Source organism: Balaenoptera borealis, assembly GCF_965194805.1.
Source record: "Balaenoptera borealis genome assembly, chromosome: 4".
Taxonomy (NCBI): Eukaryota; Metazoa; Chordata; class Mammalia; order Artiodactyla; family Balaenopteridae; genus Balaenoptera; species Balaenoptera borealis.
In genome coordinates this window covers 18,497,679-18,521,757 of record NC_138861.1, presented here as the reverse complement: position 1 = coordinate 18,521,757, position 24,079 = coordinate 18,497,679, and the positions used below count along the sequence as shown (strand labels likewise).

The 24,079-nt window shown below is 35.4% G+C and overlaps 1 protein-coding gene across 7 annotated transcripts in view; it reads left to right on the top strand.

Moving 5' to 3' along the window:
* The window catches only part of STPG2 (sperm tail PG-rich repeat containing 2), a gene marked incomplete at its 5' end in the record, with an annotated part of 597,317 nt that overhangs the window by 98,684 nt on the left and 474,554 nt on the right, over nucleotides 1–24,079 (top strand). For 6 of the 7 annotated variants that reach the window (XR_014244545.1, XM_082391715.1, XM_082391714.1 and 3 more), the window contains 3 exons: nucleotides 14,071–14,178; nucleotides 16,937–17,096; nucleotides 23,384–23,544. Coding sequence is in view for 6 of the 7 variants with exons in the window: in XM_082391715.1 (XP_082247841.1) it covers nucleotides 14,071–14,178; nucleotides 16,937–17,096; nucleotides 23,384–23,544 (429 nt within the window). The remainder of the gene's footprint in view (nucleotides 1–14,070; nucleotides 14,179–16,936; nucleotides 17,097–23,383; nucleotides 23,545–24,079) is intronic. The other variant, XM_082391716.1, reaches the window with a different exon arrangement.

Below are 24,079 nucleotides of genomic sequence, written 5' to 3'. Positions count from 1 at the left end.
ACTTTTGTTTTCTACTTCTGTTGCTGAAAATATGGTAAACTAACTAGTACATGGTTTGTTCTACAGAGCACTTCTGGTCACTTATTTAATTTTCTCACTTCAATGGTGTATAACCTAAGTGCTGTATCTGAGACCCAGTGATACTTGTAATACTATTATTGATTAACGTAAAGTTTTTCAAATCTTTTTTGTTCACTTTGAGTTTTCCTTACCATGCTTATCTGATTTATTTCTGTTTAAATTGAACTGGTTCTTAAAAGAATCACATAGAGTGTTTGCTTCCTGAGATCAGAAACAGGGCATTATGCTTTCTAAATGAACCACAATTTATGTTACAATTATGAAAATGAACACAATAGACACATATTCTTTTCTATACTCCCAAGTCAAAGTTACATATTGCTCTGTCCAATCAATCATTATGACTGAGTGACTTAAAGAGTTAACTATATCTGGGGCATACTTATTAAATATATTCAATTTTAAATTAAAATTCAATTTTGTTTTACTAAGAAGATAGTGCCAATTGTAATCATATAGCAAATGTTTTGTTGATGTAAGCATACTGAAAATATTTTAAGTTGCAAACCTTCATTTTAAGTTGCTTGTAAATTTGCTTCTCCTTACTATAAGATGATATAATAGAAAAAGGGTGCTGGATATCATCTTGTTTATAGAAATTAGAATAAATATATTTTAATTAGCTTTAGAAAATGGTACAATCATCAGTCTTACTGAAACATTCAATCTAGATGTTGGCTGAAGAATATAGCAAATGCTCTAAAACTTACTAGATTAAGTTGAAAGATTAGAATGATTCATAAATTCATATGGGCCATTAAAAAGATTAGTGATATTAAGAATATAATATTAAAATTAATATAATACTGAGATCACATAAATATTACATAATATTCTTAGATCTTTGTCTCCTTTCTCTACACAGTTTCGCCAGAAACAACTTTTAGCCTCATGACTTCAGGTACCACCCGTATATACTGATCACTTCCAAATACACAGATCACTTCCAGTATGTATTTATACCCTGAACTCTCCACTGAGCTCCAGTCTTCCACGAATTACTGTCTATATGACACCTCCATCTTGATGTTTTACAAGAACTACAAAACTAACATTTCAAAATTGAACTTGTCTTTCTTCTAACCCTGCTCTGGCTTCTATTTTCTCCATCTGACAAGTGCTTACATTCATTGGCCAGGACAGTGTCACAAGGCCACCCCATCTGGCAGATAGTTATGGAAAGGGAGGTTGGAAATTGGGATTGTGCTAGCAAACAATAATATCTGACTCACCTACTTACAAGCCATGTTGCTTTTGGAAATAATTTCTTTGTGTCACAGTTTCCTTGTCTGTGAATTGAAATAATGCTGACAAAGAGTATGTACTCAGTAAATGTTAGCTGTTGTTTTGGTCACCTATTGCTGCTTAGCCAATCACCCTAAAATGTAGTGCCTTAAAACAACAACTATTTGTGATTTCCATGATTGCACTAATAGTTACAAATAGGGTTCAATTGCTAAAGACTCAGGGCCCCAAATGACGATGCTTAAATTTACAGTTTATTGCAATAGAAGAATACAAATAGCAACGGCATTAAGATACTCTTTGTAATCAAAGGCTGCAAGGGTTCCAGAGAGGCCAAGAGTGAGCTCTAATTGTCTTCCCTCCCTAAGGCCATACCAGGACATGCTTTCTGTCTTGGATCAGAAACCACTGACACATGTGTGGACATCTCAGAACCTGGGAGCTCAAAGTGGAGTCTTGTCAGGATTTCTTATACTCTGCTGGTCATATAGGCATATTCTGTTATACAAGCAGCATCAACTGTAGAACCCTCTAGGAGTCTCACTGAGGCTAGGTGCAAACCAGCAATCTCACTGTTATCAATGAACAATGCTAACAATGCTAGCTGATATAAACCACCCTGAAACTCGTGGGAGTTTTATAATTGCAAAGCAAGACTGTTAATCTTGACCGGGGATCAGTGCCTTGTAGATACTTCAGCAGAAGAGCTCACACCAGTTCCAGGCCTGCTGGAATTAACCTTCATAGTACAATGATTCTCTGGGTTTTCTGGACTCAGTTGACAAGTTTTTCTGAGCCGTATGGTATCAGCTGGGATCACTCATCTGGCTGCATTTCAGAATATCCAAGATGGATGCTTTCATTCATACATGAGACATCTTAGCTGGATTGGCTGTAATGACTGGAAGCTGGCTGGACCTCACTTTCCTTCCAGGTAGCTGGACTTGTGTTGAGGCTCTAGAGCTCTGAGACTGCAAATGTAGAGCATGTCATGCCTGTTAAGGCCTAGGCTCGGAAATGGTGCTATCTAACTTCCCCTATATTCTCTTTGTCAAAACAAGTCACAGGGCCAGCCCAGATTCATAGAGGGAAATGGACTCCATCTTCTGGTGGGAGGTAAGGCATGAATATATAGGGATAGGAGGAATTTTTGGTGGCCATCTTTGTAGACAATCTGTCATGACTGTTATTATTCTTGTTGTTATAATTATTGCATTATCATTACCAGAACTACCCTTTAGTCAAAGAAAGCAAGAAAGCATTATCTTGCCTGGACTTCTGAAATAGCCACCTAACAGGTACCTCCACTTCCAATCTTACTCCCTTCTTTTGTCTTCACAGGCAGTAAGATTTATCATCTTAAAATGTTATCTGACAACGAAAGGAGCAACAACCCATTGAATAATGGACAAAAGACTTGAATAGACATTTCTCCAAAGAAGATATACAAATGCCCAATAAACACACAAAAAGATATCCAACACCATTAGTCAGTAGGGAAATGCAAATCAAAATCACTGCAAGATACCACTTCATATCTCCTGGGATTTCTGTAATAAAAAATGGAAAATAACAAGTGTTTGTGGGGATGGGGAGAAATTGGAACCCTTGTACATTGTTAGTTGGAATGTCAAATGGTGTGGCCTCTCTGGAAAACAGTTTGATGATTCCTTGAGAAGCTAAATATAGTATTACCATAGGACCCAGAAATTTTACTTCTAGATGTAAACTCCTCTTCAGAGCCTTTTCACATGCTTTTCACTCTTCCAGGAATGCTGTTCTGACCAATTTTCCCTCTGCAAATGCTTTTCTGTAATAGGAATGCTATTCCATCCATTCTTTCCAGTATAAGCTCCTTCTTGTGTTTAGGTTTCAGTATAAGCAGTCTTTCCTGTCTACCTACCATTGTTACTTTCTAACTTAGCATTTTGTATTCTTCATACAAATTGCACTATTTGCAATTTATAATTATTTATCTGTTAACTGTTATTTGTCTGTCTTTCTCACTGGAATTTTCACTTCATGAGGGCAGAGCTCTGTCTTGTTATACATCCAGGAACCTAGCACATACCTAACACATATCAGGCAATTCAGTTATCTGTGAAAAGAATGAATGGACAACCAAAGGAATTATGTTGTAAAATGTAAAACAGGACATGTTACTATATAATAGGTTAATGAAAATTTAATAGCTTTTCAACCAGTATTCTCATGATCTCTGTAATGTTACACTTTTGTAGTAATACTCCTTGAAGAATAAAGAGGCTTTAGTTTTACTTACATTCATACTAGTTGTGTTAGAGGTAAATTCCCTAATCTCTAGGATCTTATTTTCCCAGTTGGGCAAACTTGAGTAATGTTGTCTATCTTGCAGGATTTTTTTTTTTTAACATCTTTATTGGAGTATAATTGCTTTACAATGGTGTGTTAGTTTCTGCTTTATAACAAAGTGAATCAGTTATACATATACATATATCCACATATCTCTTTCCTCTTGCATCTGCCTCCCTCCCACCCTCCCTATCCCACCCTTCTAGGTGGTCACAAAGCACCGAGCTGATCTCCCTGTGCTATGCGACTGCTTCCCACTAGCTATCTATTTTACATTTGGTAGTGTATATATGCCCATATATACACTACCACTCTCTCACGTTGTCCCAGCTTACCCTTCCCCCTCCCCGTGTCCTCAAATGCATTCTCTAGTAGGTCTGCTTCTTTATTCCCATCTTGCCCCTAGGTTCTTCATGACCATTTTTTTTTTTTTTTAAGATTCCATATATATGTGTTAGCATATACGGTATTTGTTTCTCTCTTTCTGACTTACTTCACTTTGTATGACAGACTCTATGTCCATCCACCTCACTACAAATAACTCAATTTTGTTTCTTTTTATGGCTAATATTCCATTGTATACATGTGCCACATCTTCTTTATCCATTCATCTATCCATTCATCTGTCAATGGAAACTTAGGTTGCTTCCATGTCCTGGCTATTGTAAATAGAGCTGCAATGAACATTGTGGTACATGACTCTTTTTGAATTATGGTTTTCTCAGGGTATATGCCCAGTAGTGGGATTGCTGGGTCGTATGGTAGCTCTATTTTTAGTTTTTTAAGGAACCTCCATACTGTTCTCCATAGTGGCTGTATCAGTTTACATTCCCACCAACAGTGTATGAGGGTTCCCTTTTCTCCACACCCTCTCCAGCATTTATTGTCTGTAGATTTTTTGATGATGGCCATACTGACCACTGTGAGATGATATCGCACTGTAGTTTTGATTTGCATTTCTCTAATGATTAATGATGTTGAGTATTCTTTCATGTGTTTGTTGGCAATCTGTATATCTTCTTTGGAGAAATGTCTATTTAGATCTTCTGCCCAGTTTTGGATTAGGTTGTTTGTGTTTTTGATATTGAGCTGCATGAGCTGCTTGTATATTTTGGAGTTTAATCCTCTGTCAGTTGCTTCATTTGCAAATATTTTCTCCCATTCTGAGGGTTGTGTTTTCATCTTGTTTATGGTTTCCTTTGCTGTGCAAAAGCTTTTAAGTTTCATTAGGTCCTGTTTGTTTATTTTTGTTTTTATTTCCATTTCTCTAGGAGGTGGGTCAAAAAGGATCGTGCTGTGGTTTATGTCATAGAGTGTTCTGCCTAGGTTTTCCTCTAAGAGTTTGATAGTGTCTGGCCTTACACTTAGGTCTTTAATCCATTTTGAGTTTACTTTTGTGTATGGTGTTAGGGAGTGTTCTAATTTCATTCTTTTGCATGTAGCTGTCCAGTTTTCCCAGCACCACTTATTGAAGAGGCTGTCTTTTCTCCATTGTATATTCTTGCCTCCTTTATCAAAGATAAGGTGACCATATGTGCGTGGGTTTATCTCTGGGCTTTGTATCCTGTTCCATTGATATCTATTTCTGTTTTTGTGCCAGTACCATACTGTCTTGATTACTGTAGATTTGTAGTATAGTCTGCAGTCCGGGAGCCTGATTCCTCCAGCTCCATTTTTCGTTCTCAAGATTGCTTTGGCTATTCAGGGTCCTTTGTGCTTCCATACAAATTGTGAAATTTTTTATTCTAGTTCTGTGAAAAATGCCAGTGGTAGTCTGATAGGGATTGCATTGAATCTGTAGATTGCCTTGGGAAGTATAGTCATTTTCACAATGTTGATTATTCCAACCCAAGAACATGGTATATCTCTCCATCTATTTGTATCATCTTTAATTTCTTTCACCAGTGTCTTATAATTTTCTGCATACAGGTCTTTTGTCTCCTTAGGTAGGTTTATTCCTAGGTATTTTATTCTTTTTGTTGCAATGGTAAATGGGAGTGTTTTCTTAATTTCACTTTCAGAGTTTTCATCATTAGTGTATAGGAATGCAAGAGATTTCTGTGCATTAATTTTGTAATCTGCTACTTTACCAAATTCATGGATTAGCTCTAGTAGTTTTCTGGTAGCATCTTTAGGATTATGTATGTATAGTATCGTGTCATCTGCAAACAGTGACAGTTTTACTTCTTCTTTTCCCATTTGGATTCCTTTTATTTCTTTTTCTTCTCTGATTGCTGTGGCTAAAACTTCCAAAACTATGTTGAATAATAGTGGTGAGAGTGGGCAACCTTGTCTTGTTCCTGATCTTAGTGGAAATGGTTTCAGTTTTTCACCATTAAGGACGATGTTGGCTGTGGGTTTGTCCTATATGGCCTTTATTATGTTGAGGTAAGTTCCCACTATGCCTACTTTCTGGAGGGTTTTTATCATAAATGGGTGTTGAATTTTGTCGAATGCTTTCTCTGCATCTATTGAGATGATCATATGATTTTTCTCCTTCATTTTGTTAATATGGTGTATCACATTGATTGATTTGCATATACTGAAGAATCCTTGGATTCCTGGGATAAACCCCACTTGATCATGGTGTATGATCCTTTTAATGTGCTGTTGAATTCTGTTTGCTAGTATTTTGTTGAGGACTTTTGCATCTATGATCATCAGAGATATTGGTCTGTAGTTTTATTTTTTGTGACATCGTTGTCTGGTTTTGGTATCAGGGTGATGGTGGCCTCGTAGAATGAGTTTGGGAGTATTCCTCCCTCTGCTATATTTTGGAAGAGTTTGAGAAGGATAGGTGTTAGGTCTTCTCTAAATGTTTGATAGAATTCGCCTGTGAAGCCATCTGGTCCTGGGCTTTTGTTTGTTGGAAGATTTTTAATCACAGTTACAATTTCAGTGCTTGTGATTGGTCTGTTCATATTTTCTATTTCTTCCTGGTTCAGTCTTGGTAGGTTGTGCATTTCTAAGAATTTGTCCATTTCTTCCAGGTTGTCCATTTTACTGACAGGTAGTTGCTTGCAGTAATCTCTCATGATCCTTTGTATTTCTGCATTGTCAGTTGTTACTTCTCCTTTTTCATTTGTAATTCTATTGATTTGAGTCTTCTCTCTTTTTTTCTTGATGAGTCTGGCTAATGATTTATCAATTTTGTTTATCTTCTTAAAGAACCAGCTTTTAGTTTTATTGATCTTTGCTATCGTTTCCTTCATTTCTTTTTCATTTATTTGTGGTCTGATCTTTATGATTTCTTTCCTTCTGCTGACTTTGGGGGTTTTTTTTGTTCTTCTTTCTCTAATTGCTTTAGGTATAAGGTTAGGGTGTTTATTTGAGATGTTTCCTGTTTCTTAAGGTAGGATTGTATTTCTATAAACTTCCCTCTTAGAACTGCTTTTGCTGCATCCCATAGCTTTTGGGTCATCGTGTTTTCACTGTCAGTTGTTTCTAGGTATTTTTTGATTTCCTCTTTGATTTCTTTAGTGATCTCTTGACTATTAAATAGTGTATTGTTTAGCCTCCTTGTGTTTGTATTTCTTACAGATTTTTTCCTGTAATTGATATCTAGTCTCATAGCATTGTGGTCAGAAAAGATACTTGATATGATTTCAATTGTCCTAAATTTACCAAGGCTTGATTTGTGACCCAAGATATGATCTGTCCTGGAGAATGTTCCATGGGCACTTGAGAAGAAAGTGTATTCTGTTGTTTGGGATGGAATGTCCTATAAATATCAATTATGTCCATCTTGTTTAATGTTTAATTTTAAAGCTTGTGTTTCCTTGTTTATTTTCATTTTGGATGATCTGTCCATTGTTGAAAGTGGGGTGTTAAAGTCCTCTACTATGATTGTGTTACTGTTGATTTCCCCTTTTATGGCTGTTAGTATTTGCCTTATGTACTGAGGTGCTCCTATGTTGGGTGCATAAATATTTACAATTGTTATATCTTCTTCTTGGATTGATCCCTTGATCATTATGTAGTGTCCTTCTTTGTCTCTTGTAATAGTGTTTGTTTTAAAGTCTATTTTGTCTGATATGAGAATTGCTACTCCACCTTTCTTTTGATTTCCATTTGCATGGAATATCTTTTTCCATCCCCTCACTTTCAGTCTGTATGTGTCCCTAGGTCTGAAGTGGGTCTCTTGTAGACAGCATATATACAGGTCTTGTTTTTGTATCCATTCAGCCAGTCTATGTCTTTTGGTTGGAGTATTTAATCCATTTACATTTAAGGTAATTATCAATATGTATGTTCCTATTACCATTTTCTTAATTGTTTTGGGTTTGTTATTGTAGGTCTTTTCCTCCTCTTGTGTTTCCTGCCTAGAGAAGTTCCTTTAGCATTTGTTGTAATGCTGGTTTGGTGGTGCTGAATTCTCTTAGCTTTTGCTTGTCTGTAAAGTCTTTAATTTCTCCTTCAAATCTGAATGAGATCCTTTCTGGGTAGAGTAATCTTGGTTGTAGGTTTTTCCCTTTCATCTCTTTAAATATGTCAGGCCACTCCCTTCTGACTTACAGAGTTTCTGCTGAAAGATCAGCTGTTAACCTTATGGGGATTCCCTTGCATGTTATTTGTTGTTTTTCCCTTGCTGCTTTTAATATTTTTTGTTTGTATTTAATTTTTGATAGTTTAATTAGTATGTGTCTTGGCGTGTTTCTCCTTGGATTTATCCTATATGGGACTCTCTGTGCTTCCTGGACTTGATTAACTCTTTCCTTTCCCGTATTAGGGAAGTTTTCAACTATAATCTCTTCAAATATTTTCTCAGTCCCTTTCTTTTTCTCTTCTTCTCTGGGACCCACATAATTTGAATGTTGGTTCATTTAATATTGCCCCAGAGGTCTCAGAGACTGTCCTCAGTTCTTTTCATTGTTTTTTCTTTATTCTGCTCTGCAGTAGTTATTTCCACTATTTTATCTTCCAGGTCACTTGTCTGTTCTTCTGCCTCAGTTATTCTGCTATTGATCCCTTCTAGAGAATTTTTAATTTCATTTAGTGTGTTGTTCATGATTGCTTGTTTGCTGTTTAGTTCTTCTAGGTCCTTGTTAAACGTTTCTTGTATTTTCTCCATTCTATTTTTGAGATTTTGGATCATCTTTACTATCATTTTTCTGAATTCTTTTTCAGGTAGACTGCCTATTTCCTCTTCATTTGTTAGGCTTGGTGGGTTTTTACCTTGCTCCTTCATCTGCTGTGTGCTTCTTTGTCTTCTCATTTTGCTTAACTTACTGTGTCCTGGGTCTCCTTTTTGCAGGCTGCAGGTTCGTAGTTCCCGTTGATTTTTAGTGTCTGCCCCCACTGGCTAAGGTTGGTTGAGTGGGTTGTGTAGGTTTCCTGGTGGAGGGGACTGGTGCCTGTGTTCTGGTGAATGAGGCTGGATCTTGTCTTTCTGTATTTAAATAATCAGTTTAAGTCCATGGCATAGTGTTAGGTGCTATATGCATGCTATTCCATTATGTGCAAATATCAGTTCTTGAAAAGTCTTGTATTTGAAAGAGATACAGAAAGGACAAAAGTTATGGATGGCATTCATCAGTCTATCTTTATAGTCCCATCCATTCAATTAATATTATCGAAGTATGATAATATGTGTTAAAAGTGTGGTAAAGCTGATTTTTTCCTTCTTCTCAAAATTACTACCACCATGACTCTTAGGCTTTGTCGATGTATTTTCTTTATATTTTATAGTTTTTGTAGAAAGAGATAGAAGGGCTTCTAGTTGTACAAGATGGATTGAATCCATGCTTATGTCATAGCTTCCTCCCTCTATTAGTTTGCTAGGACTGTCATAACTAAGTACCACAGACTGAGTGGCATAAAGAAAATAAATTTATTTTCTCAGAGTTCTGGAGGCTAGAAATCTGAGATTAAGATGTTGGCAGTGATTTTTTTCTGAGGTCTCTCTCCTTGGTTTGTAAATGGCTGTCTTCATCCCATGGTCTTTCCTCTGTGCATGCTCACATCTGTGCCCAAATTTCCTCTTTTCATAAAGACACCAGTAGCACTAAATTAAGGCCCATTCTAAAGACCTCATTTTAAATTAATGACCTCTTTAAAGGCCTTATCTCCAAATTCAGTTACATTCTGAGATACTGGGGTATTGACCATTTATAAGTATGGACTTTAAATGTGTTCTGATTAAAATGCACAAACATATAATATTTATTTATATATTTCTATATTTAATACACACATATTTAATATACACATAAATTTGAGGCAGTCACAAAAACTTGAACTCTGAATAAAAATTCAGATGAATTAAATAACTGCTGATTTTTTTTAAGATAGAAAAATGGTTTTGTGGTTATGTTAAGAGTCCCTTTATTTTAGAGATACATCCCGAAGTATTCATTGATGAAATTATATGATAGTTTAGACTTGCCTCTGCATCATTAGAGTGAGAATTGGGGAGGTTGGGAGAATTGGGGAGGCTGTGTTTCTTTATTGTGCATGAGAATCTTCTATGAGGATTAGAAAACACATATGGATGTGAGTTGAGGATTATTCACCTTGGGTGATATGTATGTGGAAATTTCTTGTACTATTCTCTCCATTTTTTTTTTTTTTTAATTTGTCATAATTAAAAGTAAAGGCAGGAACGAAATGGAGAGTTTAAGTAAAAGCTTATATACAGAATGGGGAGAAAGTTCCAGGCAGCTTTCCCACACACCTAAATTGTCAGCCAGACTTGAGAAAAGACTGACCTTTGGGGGCCTGCTAATACAAAGGCTGAGTTGTGATTCCATCACAACATAATTAAGTACAATAGATTTCAAGTCACATCTGTTCTTTTCTTTTTTTTAAGTTTTTTTTTTTTTTTTTTTGATATGGACCATTTGAAAAGTCTTTACTGAATTGCTTACAATATTGCTTCTGTTTTTATGTTTTGGTTTTTTGGCTGCAAGGCATATGGGATCTTAGCTCCCTGATCAGGGGTCGAACATGGACCCCCTGCATTGGAAGGCAGTCTTGACCACTGGACTACCAGGGAAGTCCCTCAGGTCACATCTATTCTTGTGTGAAATTTTCAATCAGTTTTTTTTAGAGACTCACCCTTACGTCTGAATGAAGAGCAAGGGATCACCAGAGAGACATTTGAGGAAACCCTCCAATGTGAAACACAAACACAAACAAACAAAAAGCCAACATCAGTGAAACTCGAAGGAAACAGATAACAGAACAAAATTATAAATAATTAAAATTATAATTAATATCCACAGAAACATGGAGGATAATGCATGTGTGAATAAAGAAGATTTAGAGAATAAGAAAGATAACTTGAAAATTAAAAATGTGATTACAGAATTTAAATGATAGAATGTGAGCTGAAAGAAATACCTGGCAGCCTGGTGTCACTGTTGTCCTTATTGACGTGAAGGGGACTCTGAAACTCTAGGGAAAAATGGCAGTTACGGAACCAGTGGAAAGTGACTGTACCTGGATGAGGCCCAGCAGTGTGAGTTTTAAACTGTTTTAGGGCCTCAGTCCTGACTGCACATTAGCATTAACCAGGAAGCTTTTAATTCCTGCACACCATCTGATCAAATGAATGATTATACCCTAGTTTTTAAAGACAGGCCCATTTTTATTAGCTTGCACATGAAAAAATGCCATAAACAACATGCCTCAATAATCTTTAACTTCTGTTCCCAAGGTAGGATACTTTCAAGATCTGGGCCTTCTACATTAAGATGGACGTGCTTAACAAAAAAAGCTGTAGTAGTGACCCATTTTTGGCTGAGCTGTGTTTCTTTATTGTGCGTGAGAATCTTCTGTGAGGCTTGGTCAAAGTGCAGATTCCTGGGCCCAACAAGATTCTAATTCACCAGATCTCAGATGAGACACTGGGAGGCCATGTACTTAATAGGTTGGTATCAATGCAGGTGTTTTGTTGATCACAGTGTGGAAAAGCAGGATAAATATTACAGCATTTTCAGCCTGTGCCTCGGGTTTGGTCTGTGTAAAGTCTTTTTATCTTCTTTATATTGTCATAAACAGAGACCTGCCTTTCAGTGGTCAGTGTCTCACAATCCTATTTTGGAGCTTATTTTTAATTGGCTTATTAAATCCTAAGTCTAACTTTTTAGAAGTAAGGACCTGATTTTACTGCTCTATTTTATTTTAGTGAAGCAAAGTTCAGTAATATTAGGAACTTTATGGAAAAACAGAAGAAAAGGAATAGGAAGTGTTCACTGAAGGGGTCAAGATTTCATTTCGTCTTTTATGCAAAATAGTTCTCAAGACTAAGTATACTCACTTATCTCATTATTCACACTTAGTCTTTTCCCTATGCTCCATAGTAATGACCACTTAGACAGGTGTTGAAAACAGTAGGAAAGTAGTCCCTGTTTGTCAGTAGCTAATAATTTTTTATCATGCCTTCCTATACAGAGAGAAGATAGATATAGCATATCTGAAAAGTTCAAGAAAACAGATTACCGTCATGTATTTGAATATTTATCCATATTTCTGTATTTGATACATATTTCATAGGTTTATATAAACACAGAATTATGCAGAAGTTTCTTTTCTTCTAAGTGTAACTATCTACAAGTTCATAGGTAAAAAACAATCTTACATGCATGACCAAAGTGAATCTTTTCTATCAGCTATCAAATAATTGCGTTAATTTGTTCATTTGAGACAATGTAACATGGACTTTGCGTAAATTTTTAGAATATAATTTATTTATAAGAAGAGGTATTTCTGTATAAGAATTTCTCCTAAAGAATTGTTCAAATTATTATTATTTTTTATTATAATGATAGGTATTTTACTATAATTAGAAATGGGTAATGCTCTTATTTGGGGGCACATTAGTTCCCAGAGGAATGTATCTCTAAAATCGTTATATGGTCAGTGAAAATGCAATGCATGCATTCATCCATTCTTCTAACAAGTATTTGCTGAGCGCCTACTATGCCCCAGCTACTCTTCTATACTCTAAAGATACAGCAGCCAACAAAACAAAACAAAACAAAAAAACAACTGCCCTCTTGGAGCTTATAACATAGCAGGAAATCATATTTTGGATAGTAAAAAACAATAAGGTTGAAAAATAGGTAGGAGAGGGGACAGGAATTGTTTGAAGGAGGCAACGAAATTTTATGTTGGGTTGCCTGGAAATGACTCATTGAGAAGGTAACGTCGAGTAGTGAACTGACTGAATTGAAAGAGTGAGTCCTGGAGTTATCTAGGAGAACATTCCAAGCAAAGAGAATGTTAAGTGCAAAGGTTTTGAGGTGGATATATGACTGATCTTTTTGGGAAACAGAGTGGATGAGTGGAGAGAGTAGTAGGATAGGTGGTTAGAGTGGTAATAGTGTGTCTGGGGGTGAAATTCATTTCATATTAAGGACCTTGGTTTTTTGCCAGAAGTGAGATTGGAAGCCATTGGTTGGGTTCGAGAAGGGGAGTGGTGCAATCTGACCAAGGGTTTTAACTGGATCCATCACTAGTTTCTGTGTTGGAAACAGACTGAAGATGGGCAATGGTGGAAGCAAGGGAGGCAGTTAGCAAGATTTCACAGTAATCTGGGTAAGAGATCGTGGCTTGGATCAGAGTATTTGTGGAGGTGGAGCGACATGGTTGGATTTGCCTATATTGTTATGATATAGGTGATAGGATTTGCTGATAGAATTTCATTATACATCCAAGTTATAAGCCAAGTATTTAATTCATAAATTAAGGAATAATTCTTTCAACTATAGAAAAGTAGGGGAGATATTATATGAAGCAGAAGATTTAAATCTATCTTTTTTATACTATGAAAGGTACTTTATCAAGGTAGTTAAAATATTTGATGATGACTAAATAGTACTTCTATATATATATTTACATTTTATTAGCAAAATAATTAAAACTCAATCCCAATGTTTACTGAATTAATTTTTATCTTTTGTAAAATATCTAGTTAAAAGCTTAATGTCTTACATCTAACATTTGTAGTTAAAAGAAAATATATCCTAAAGCTTATTTGTTGGAAACAAAGCAGTCTACTGATTAACAGAAATTTGAAAAGACAGTAAAATATTTTTTAGAAACGAGCTGGTTGTATAAAGTTAAATGGAAGAAATATAGAAACTACTTTTATTCATTGTAGTGTCTAAATCACGTGAAGAACTAGATAATTTTTTTATGAGCTCTATCAGTAGGGGGCAGCAAAGTTTCAAGTAGTGTGTTTTCAGGTTCCTGGGAGGCTTTGCTAAGGAAAATTTCCCTTTTTTTTGTTGTTCTTGTTGTTGCTGTTGCTCTTAAGAAGTTTGTTCTGGCTTGCTTTTTAATGAAGTGCTTTGGTAATGTCACTTAAAAGCCCTGTAGCTTTTGTTCAGATATTTAGCCAACTGTTCCCTTAGGCGCTGTAGATGATTTCTTAATGAGCGTATGTATTTCTTTCTTTCTGTAATTTAGGGAGTACCAGGGCCAGGAAAATATGACATTAAAAGTCAATTTCAGAAGAATGAAAGTATGTCATCAAACGTAAATGATGCATCACCTGCTTTTCTTTCTCAATCCCGGGTAATGTTCTACAGTTATTTCATATTTAGTGTATAATAAGTATAATGCGATGCCAGCAACAAATCCAGTGGTGTTAGGGAGATTATAAAAAGAGAAGTGGTATTTAAGCAAATTAGGAACAGATGCAGCCTGGGCAAATCATATTGTCAGAAATGTGGGTAAAAGGAAATGACTTAAGATTACAATATTAACAATAATATGCAGAGATGAATATTCAAATTGAAATTATTTATTAAACATTGTCTACTAAGCAAATTTGCTTATGTGGAAGTTCAGTTTAGCTTATAAGAGATTTTAGTCTGGGTTTTAAAATATACTTTACTAACGAATATATGAAGTGTTGACGTGTAATCTATGAGGACATGCATATCTTTTGCAGAAGGTTCTGAAGGCTCTCTGGAGCCTAGCCGTAAATTATATCTAAAACTGCCACTGGGGCCTTTATTAGTGATGTGAGAGTCTATTTCACAGTAATCCTGTTCTCCAGGGTCTATATTGAGGGGACTTGAAGGTATCTAAGATATTCCTAAGGCAAGAACATTATAATACTAGCAAACCTTTATAATGTCGCAGTGGCCAGATCAAGTCGTTGTGATATTTAACCAATTGTACTATGTAAAACTCTGATTATCTTATTTAACTTGGGAAGGTTATTAACCTTCAGATGACTACAGCGGGCTACTTTAGTTTCATTGTACTTAAGAGGCAACTCCTAGGAGACAGATAGATTGCAGGTATATTTTGGAGACACAGTTAACATGACTTTTTAATGGGTTAGATGTTGTGGTGAGAGACTAGGAAGAATCAAGAATGAACAGCAGGTTTCTGCCTTGAGCAACTTGATAGTACTTAAGGTACTACACAGAATGGATGTGAGGGAATGGGATATTGTGTGTGTGCCCTTGATTTTTAAAAATACCATTTTTACAACTAGAACTCTCAGTTTTTATGCTATTCCTGTTCATCTGATATATAGTCCTAATGTGACATTACTTGGCACCAATTATAATATTTTAAATATATTTTCAGAAATGAAAAAGAATATGATATCAATTTTGCTTAAGAGAACCATGAGGAAAAGAATCATGGTTCTGGGGTGAAAGATATGGAGGAGTTAAAACCAATAGGACTGCCTGCTAGGGGTAGTGTTAGTGTTTAGCTGAATATGAATAGATTTATTAATGATTATGATTGAAAAAGCAATGATGAAATTAACAAGGTGGACTTAGAACACAATTTTTGGTTTATAAGATTAAAGACATGTTATGTTATTGGGATACTTATTTTAGTCTTGACTTAAGGAGTTGTCTGGTATTTTATTTAAATGCATTGAATTTTCTTATGTCTTCAACTATTAATTTTTAAAACATAAGATCTCCTTTATAATAATGGTTCTCAACTCTTGCTGCATATTAGAATATTTTGGGAAATTTTAATACATTCTGATACCCAGTTGCTTTCTTTCCTGTCTCCCAGAGATTGATTCAGCTGGTCCAGAATAGGACCCAGCAACCAATACTTTTTTTTAACTCCTCAAGTAATTCTGTATGCAGCCAGGGTTGCATACCATTTAAAAACATTGACTCAGCATTTAAATAATGAGATAGTATTCAAGAAGGCTTTGGAAATGTTCCTACATGAAAGGAGGCTAAAAGCAATATCTGAGCCTAGACTAGGTTATGTATTAGAGGGGAAAAATGCATTAGAGGTATAATTAGATCAACTGACAGATTTGGAATATGAATGGTACATTAGATAAAAGTCTTATATCATTGATTGATACATTTAAGAAAATACATGTAAGAAAATATCCCTATTTTTAATAAATACACACTAAAGTATTTAGGGATAAAGGGCCACAACACACGTAACTTTCCATTAAATGGTTCTGTATATATGCGTGCTGTGTGTGTGTGTGTGTGTGTGTGTGTGTGTGTGTGTGTAGAGAGACAGAGGCAGGAATGGACATACAAACAGAAAGACAGAAATAGAGTGGGCAAATGAAAAAAGTGAATGGCATAACATGTTAACAGGTGCATCTGGGTAATCATTGCACAGGTATTTTCTGCATTATTTTTATTCATAAATTTGAATGTTCCAATTTTTAAATTAATTCTAAATAAAAAAGTTTAAAAAATAGATTATTCAATGCTATATTTCATAAGATTTCATAATTTACATATAGATACATGCATAGTTAATATCAATCAGTTAAATATTATAAATTTATAAGTAAGCTTATTATAAGTTTATAAAATAATAACTTTAATATTATAAGTTAAAGTGGATTTATATACCACTTGAATCTAAGATTTTTTTCTTAAGGTAGCTAATGGTATTGTTGAGTTAATTGAATATATATGTTGAGGAACTTTGTCAATTTGTGTAATTTTATTACATAGAAGAAACCATGTTACATCATGTAGTTTTTCTTTATTATTTTAACTTGCAGAATATTTTACATGTGAAGATTGTCCACACACTATCATCTGAATCTCATATTGAGATGATTTCCTTTGAAAAGTCTTTCTGGCTTAGTGAAGTACATAATGCATTACTGTATTAATATATAGATGATTTTTCTAAAAGTATATATTTTATGTTTTGATAGATATAAGATCTTAACTCATCTACATTTTCTTCACTCCATTAAGAAATAAACTCCAGATGTTATATTACTAAGAAAGCAGCTTTTAACTCACAAAATATCAAAATGTACCATAGTTTCTCACTGGCATATTTTCTTATTCTTCACTAGAGGTTTGTCCTTATGAAATCAATCACCCCAGCTCCTGGTGCATATAATGAATCTCGAACTGCTTTCAAGCCCTTGAAGAAAACACCAGGACTGAAAAATACCTCATTTGGTCAAAGTGCTGCTCGATTCACACAAGACTCTAGGACAGAGAAAATGCCAGGTTAGACATGAATTCATATGTATCTATTCTTTAGCTTTATGCAACTTAATATTCTTAAAATGGATGCACCAGAAAGTACAATTTTCTGTTCTATGGGTGGTGTTGTCATTTTAAGTCAACATTTTTTTAAGCATTGGCTCTACACTAAACACAGATAGATAAAATAATGTACAGTTTTAGTAAGATTTTAATTTAACTTGTCACATCTCTTAGTTGTAATTTTCTATTGTTTTCCTTTTTTCAATAAATTTCCTAATTTTCCCTTGGTGGGTGAACATATATGTTAATTATGTGGTCACTGCCAGTAATATAACTTATGATATTCAGTTTTGTTAAAATTTTATTTTGGGGATGTCCAATCACATGTTCTAGTATTCTCAGTGGGTATTCTAGTATACAGTGGGTAATCTAAAACTATAACACAAAAATAACATATAATGACTAACACATAGGTTGTTTGCTGATGTATAACAAACTCAGTGGCTTAAAAAAACAGACTTTTTCTATCATATCCCATTAATCTGTGGGACTGCTACAAGGCAGAGTTCAGATGGGACTGTTATTCAGAGTGCATGCATAGCTCAAGCATTCCTGCCCCAGGGTAGTTGGTCTTTTCACATGGTAGCTCAGGGCTCCATGAGACCTGGCAGGAAGCTGCAAGGCTTCTTATGACCTACCCTCAGAAATTCCAGGACATCACTTTCTGTTAGTCAATCAAGTGGCACAGGGTAGCCTATATTGAAAAGAAGGACATGAAACTTCATCTTTCAATGACAGGGGTAGCAAGGAACTTGTGGCCATCTTTAATCTGCTATAGATTACCCTCTGGCTACAAAATATTTTCATTTTTCCTACATGCCTTCTCAAGGCCTCCAAAGTCTCAGGCAAGTATGGTCTAATCTTAAAGACCAGGATCTTGTTATCTAAGTCAGGTGTAGGTGCAGGTGGGGATTCTTGGGTGTGGTACTTCAGATCATCTTGTATATCTCTCTTCTCTATCAGAAGAGCTGTGAACTACAGATACAAGTTATCTCCTCCATATATTCAACACATAGTGGTGGGAGAGAGATAGGATAATAATACTAGCAACTCCTATTCAAAAAAGAGAGAAAACTGGAGGCCCACAGTATTACCAAATCAAACTTGGGTCCACTTGCCCGTGTGCAGTAAAAGCCAATCTACTGACACGGGGTTGTGGTGAAGGAAAGTGAAACATTTACTGCAGGGCACCAAGCAAGGAGTCCAGGTACCTAGTGCTCAAAAGGCCCAAACTCCCCAGTGGCTTTCAGGGAAAGGTTTTTAAAGACAGGGTGAGGGAGGGGAATTGTGGGGTGCGTGATCAGCTCATGGACATTCTTCTGATGGGTTAGTTGTGAGGTAATTGGGAGTCAACATCATCAACCTTCTGTTTCCAACCGATCTGGAGTCTACCTGTTTGTGGGCAGCATACAGTTAACTTCTTCCGCCTGGTGGAGGTTTCAGTATCTGCAAAACAGCTCAAAAGACATGGCTCAGAATGTTATCTATAGCCTTTGAGGAGGAACTAAAAGTGCTTGACTTTGTTTAATGGCTAAAGTATTATTATTTTGTCTTGCTTGACTGTTTTCCTTTCTTTCTGCATTTTCTCCCTTCTCTGATTAAATTTATTCTTTGGAACTTGGGAAAGGCCTAGGAGGCTAGTTTTCTACAGATAAGAGACAGGCAGAGGGCATTGGGTGAGGGTATCTGTCCTGAGAAGGCCCCATGGGGTCCTGCTCAGTGACAATAGAAGTCACAGGCCTATAGCAATTCTGAAGTTCAAGCAGGCACATGTTGCCATTTTCTTAGTTAGGGCTCAGTTGGGCTTCCTGGGAGTAAGATTTCCTGGGGTGCTTTGTTTTACCTTTTAGGCTCTTGGTTTCATCCTTTGAAACATCTCTTCCTCGTCTATAAGAAATAGGCTGTGTTTTCAGCTTTCTCAGCCTGCTTCCTGCCCAGGGAGATCCGGGGTCTATGAGCCACTTTTCATTTTGTACTGTTGTTGTTTCTTTCATTCCAAGTTGGTTCATTCCTTATTAAAACTTTGTAGGTTTATTATTGTATTAATTTATAATCAAATACACTGGACAAAAGCCAAGCTCACATGTACTTCTTAGAAAAACCTTTGTCTACTTTGGGTCACCTTTAGTGTTGCTGTGTTTCCATACTCTTAGATTCTTAGGAGCACTATTGTTTTAGCTTAGAGGGTCTATGACATATGGCCTTAAAATTCCTAGATGTTCTTTTCTTTAACTGAGAGATTCTATGAGATGCCATCTTAAATCTTTTTGAGGTCTTAACAAAGGTCTTACAGCTAAACCCTAGATTTGGTCTCAGGGCGTTTCTTGCTTTGAGAGCTTTTTGCTGTGTGGAGAGACTGGGGATGAAAAACAATTTTACTTTCAAACTCAGAAAATATTGGTTTTGTTTTATTTCCTATAAATTCTGCTTGAAAACTGAGCAGTTTTAGCTTATCTCTTTCTAACTATACCTTCTCACACACAGCTAAAAGCAACTAGTTGGCACTTTTGATATTTAGCCTTGAAATTTCCTTAGCTAGAATCCACTATTTTATTAGGTGTTTTCTTCACTATCCCAAGTATTAGTTTTGCCAAAATTTCTGCCATTACAGAATACAAATTATCTTTTCTCCAACCTCCATAACATTTTTATCACTCTCTTTAAGCCATTACCAACTGTGTCCTCAAGGCCATTTCTCTAAGTCTTGAGTTGTTTCAGCTTCTGGCCCATTGCCTGATCCCAAACCATTGCTCCAAGTTTTGACACAGTAATTTTTCCTTATAGTAATGCTGTACTCATGGTATAAAATTATTTACTATTTATGCCATTGAGAGGTTGAGTATTATTCTTCTACATCTTCAATCTTGGCTAGTCTGGTGGCTTTCTTCTCCAATAGCATGCAGTGGAAGTGATATTCTAGCACTTCTCAGGCAAAGTCATAAGCTTAACAGCATATACCTGGGCCTATAGAAACAATTGATTTTGGAGACCTGAGCTTCTAGATAGAAATCTGACTAGTCTAAGACTGCCATTCTGGAGAGGTCTTATATAGGTGCTAGACACTACCCTAGATGAGCCTAACTCAGTAGTGTTTATCATGAATCTGAAATACAAATTATTTCAAAATATTGATTTATTGAGTGACCCAACTGCCTTAAGTTTGGGCCTTGTTTTCAATTTGATGGTCTAATGTATCACAAATAAAGTTTTATAAATTCCCCAAAGGTTATTTTATTTTTAAAGGATAAAGTTTAATTATGATGACCTCTAAAATCTAATCCTGATCTTACATATTTTAAGAATCAGTGAGAATGGCCTTTGTGTGTTTTCTTTTTCCCATGTAGATATTAGTGTACAGTAATGACTTAGGCTCACAAATCAGTCATAGAACAGATTCAACCACCTAATATATGGCTCAGAGCTGTGGCAGGTTACTGTTCGAAGGCATCCTAAACTGTCTAACTCTGGGGTTCCTGGGCATTTCTACACTTAATAACTGGAAAATGAACATAAAAATCCTCTAATGTAAGTGAATTATAATGATCAGGGTGGCTTTTCAAATCAGAACGTTAACAAGGTAGTACCTGAAATGCACACACCTTGAGGTCCCTATATTTAAGTACTTAAGCTCACTTGTCACATGTTATGTTGTCCTCTCACGCCAGAAGAGAGGCAAATCTAAGATATTTGTATTTTAAGTCCCTTAAATGGTGGCCCAAATAGTTTTCATTATGCTCTCTATTTATATTTTTCCCAAGCATTATCAGTGGAGGAATGTTGAAGACGTCAGAAGTAAGATGTATTGGCATTTAGGTTTTCTGAGGGTTGTCATGACAGACTTTTGGGGAATAGACTTTAGAACTAGAATATTTGAAAAACTGGGAAGAGTTTGTGGGCAGCTTCTTTGAGAAAAAACCTTACATGTATCAGGAGTATGGAGGATTTGACTGCGTAGAATGACTTGATCACTTTTAAACCAGAAGGAACCTAAAGTATCATCTAGCCTTATGCCCATTTGTTTGTTTCCTGCCTACAATGAGAAAGGAGATTGCACCAGAATGTAAATCCACACAATGCTTCCTTCATGGAGAAAGACTAGTTATAAAACGTTTAGTGAGTCAATTTACCTTTAGTTGTAAGCTCCTTTTATTGTAGATTGTTCTTGGACGGGCAGCAGTTCACAGATCACATTTTGAGTAGCACTGATCTAGTCAATTACTATTATCTTCAGACAGGAACTTGAAGCCCAGAAAAACAAATGAGATTTAAGTGATGGTTCATACCTATTTAGTTGCAGATCTAATTTAGTAGATTCCAGATAACATGCAGCCAAATCAGGTGTTCTTTCAAGTATTTGGTATTGCATTTTATGAATATTGCTGCTCACTGGAACTGATTTCTTGAAAATACTGAATTATAAAACATATACAAATATTTGTTTCAAATATTTGAATGTCTTGATAAAAACTTTTATCAATGGCAAAGAAAGTTGTTTGTATTATTTTGAATGAAAAAAAAGAAATGTTATTCACTCAGATTGTCACTGTAGAAAATATTCCTGGTTATAAATGTACACTAAAGGGTAAAAGGCAAAAATTAAAATAACTAAATACTATGATAGGAAGATTGGGAGATAGGTGATTTTTTTCTGTTCCAAATTGATTTTTAATGTTGTTACATCAAGATTTCAATACTTTTTGGCATCAAGAATTTCCCTCCTGCCCTCCTCCCTCCCTCCCTTCCTTCCTTCTTTCTTTACTGAGTATAATTTACACAATAAAAATAATTCATTTTAAGTGTACATTTTGATGAGTGTTGGTAAATGTATATAGTCAGGTAATCACCACTATATAATCAAGTTTTAGAACACTTCCATCACTCTTAAAACGTTCTCTTAGGACTTCCCTGGTGGTGCAGTGGTAAAGAATCCACCTGCCAATGCAGGGGACACGGGTTTGAGCCCTGGTCCAGGAAGATCCCACATGCCGTGGAGCAACTAAGCCCTTGCGCTACAACTACTGAGCCTGCGCTCTAGAGCCCATGAGCCACAACTACTGAGCTTGCGTGCCACAACTACTGAAGCCCCCGTGCCTAGAGCCTGTGCTCTGCGCCAAGAGAAGCCACCGCAATGAGAAGCCCATGCACCGCAACAAAGAGTAGCTCCCGCTTGCCACAACTAGAGAAAGCCCGCAAGCGGCAGCGAAGACCCAACACAGCCAAAACTAAAAATAAATAAATAAATAAATTTATTAAAAAAATAAATAGAATAAAATAAAATGTCATCACCATACCCAAGGTCATCTAGGTTTCAAAAAAAAAAAAGTTCCTCACGTCCTTTTGCAGTTAATCTGTACCCCCACTCTTGGCCCTAAGTAACTGTTAGTGTTTCTATGGTTTTACATTTTCTGGAATTTTACATAAATGGAATTACACATTATTTAGGATTTTGTGTTTGTCGTCTTTCACTTAGCATGATGTTTTTGAGGTTCATTCATATTGTTGCATTTATTTTTTCTTTTTATTATTGAGTATTGTTCCATTGTTTGGGTGTAGCACATTTTGTTTATCTGTTCACCAGCTAATGGACATTTGGGTTGTTTTTATTTCTCTTGGGGAAATAACTAGGAGTAGGATTTCTGGGTCATATGGTAAGTATATGTTTAACTTTATAAGAATTTGACAAATTGTTTTTCAGAATGGCAAAGCACTTTGCATTCCTGCCAGCAATACATGAGATTTCTTTCTAAAAAATTACTTAATTTATAGTTACTCAGTTTATAAATAAGATATGGTGTATATATACAATGGAATACTACTCAGCCATAAAAAACCATGAAGTTTTGCCATTTGCAGCAGTATGGATGGACTTTGAGGGTATTTTGCTAAGTGAAATAAGTCAAACAGAGAAAGACAAATTGTATGATATCACTTATATATGGAATCTACAAAATACAACAAACTACTGAATAAACAAAAAAGAAGCAGACTCACAGATATAGAGATCAAACTAGTGGTTACCAGTGAGGAGAGGGAAGGAGGGAGGAGCAATACAAGGGTGGGGAAAAGTAAAAGGGTTATTATGGGATTATATGAAATCATGTGTGTGAAACTTTTGAAAATTGTAAAGCACTATAGAAGTTAAAGAATCTTTCATTCAATAAATAAAGTAAAATAAATAATAAAGTTGTTCAGTTTAAAAGAATTAAAAGTGTGCTTATTCTTACATATGATATTCTTCATAATTCTAGGTCCTGGGTTTTATAATATCCAAAACAATACTTTAATTGACAACTTTAGCAATACCTGCTTGAAGAAACAAAAGAAAAGTGCATTTGGTTCTTCTGTTCCTCGGACTCTCTTCCTGGTTCAGAAAGAAGTTTTTCCTACTCCTGGGCCTGCTGGCTATAAGGTAATATGTGGATACCAAAATTATTTATATCTATTACCAAGAATTTAGGGTTTACAGGATTACATGAGATATATATATACCTCATGATTATAAGCCATACTCTTATTATTGAAATTATTTACATATGGTCATTTATGGCATAAGAACAAAAGTTAATTTGGTTCACAGCTATGTTTGTAATTTCTTTTTTAAAAGTAGATCTTATTCTTTATCTCTTTGGAGATCTCATATGTAGTTCTTTAAATATTTATCTTCATTTTATGATTGGGCCACTATATTCTGAAAGTAAATTTAAGCTTCCGTTAAATTAGGGCTTCTTTAAATGCTCTCTATAGTTTTATAATTTTTATGTTGACATCTTACACATCTTTATTAGATTTATTCCTCAGTATTTGATGTTTTTTAATGCTATCAAAATGTTATCTTTTAAATATTTTCATTGTTTAGCTTTCTGTTATTGGTGTAAAGAAATATAATAGTCTTTATTAAAGATTTGCTTTACCAATGATTCATACTTCTTGCTAAATTAAATGAT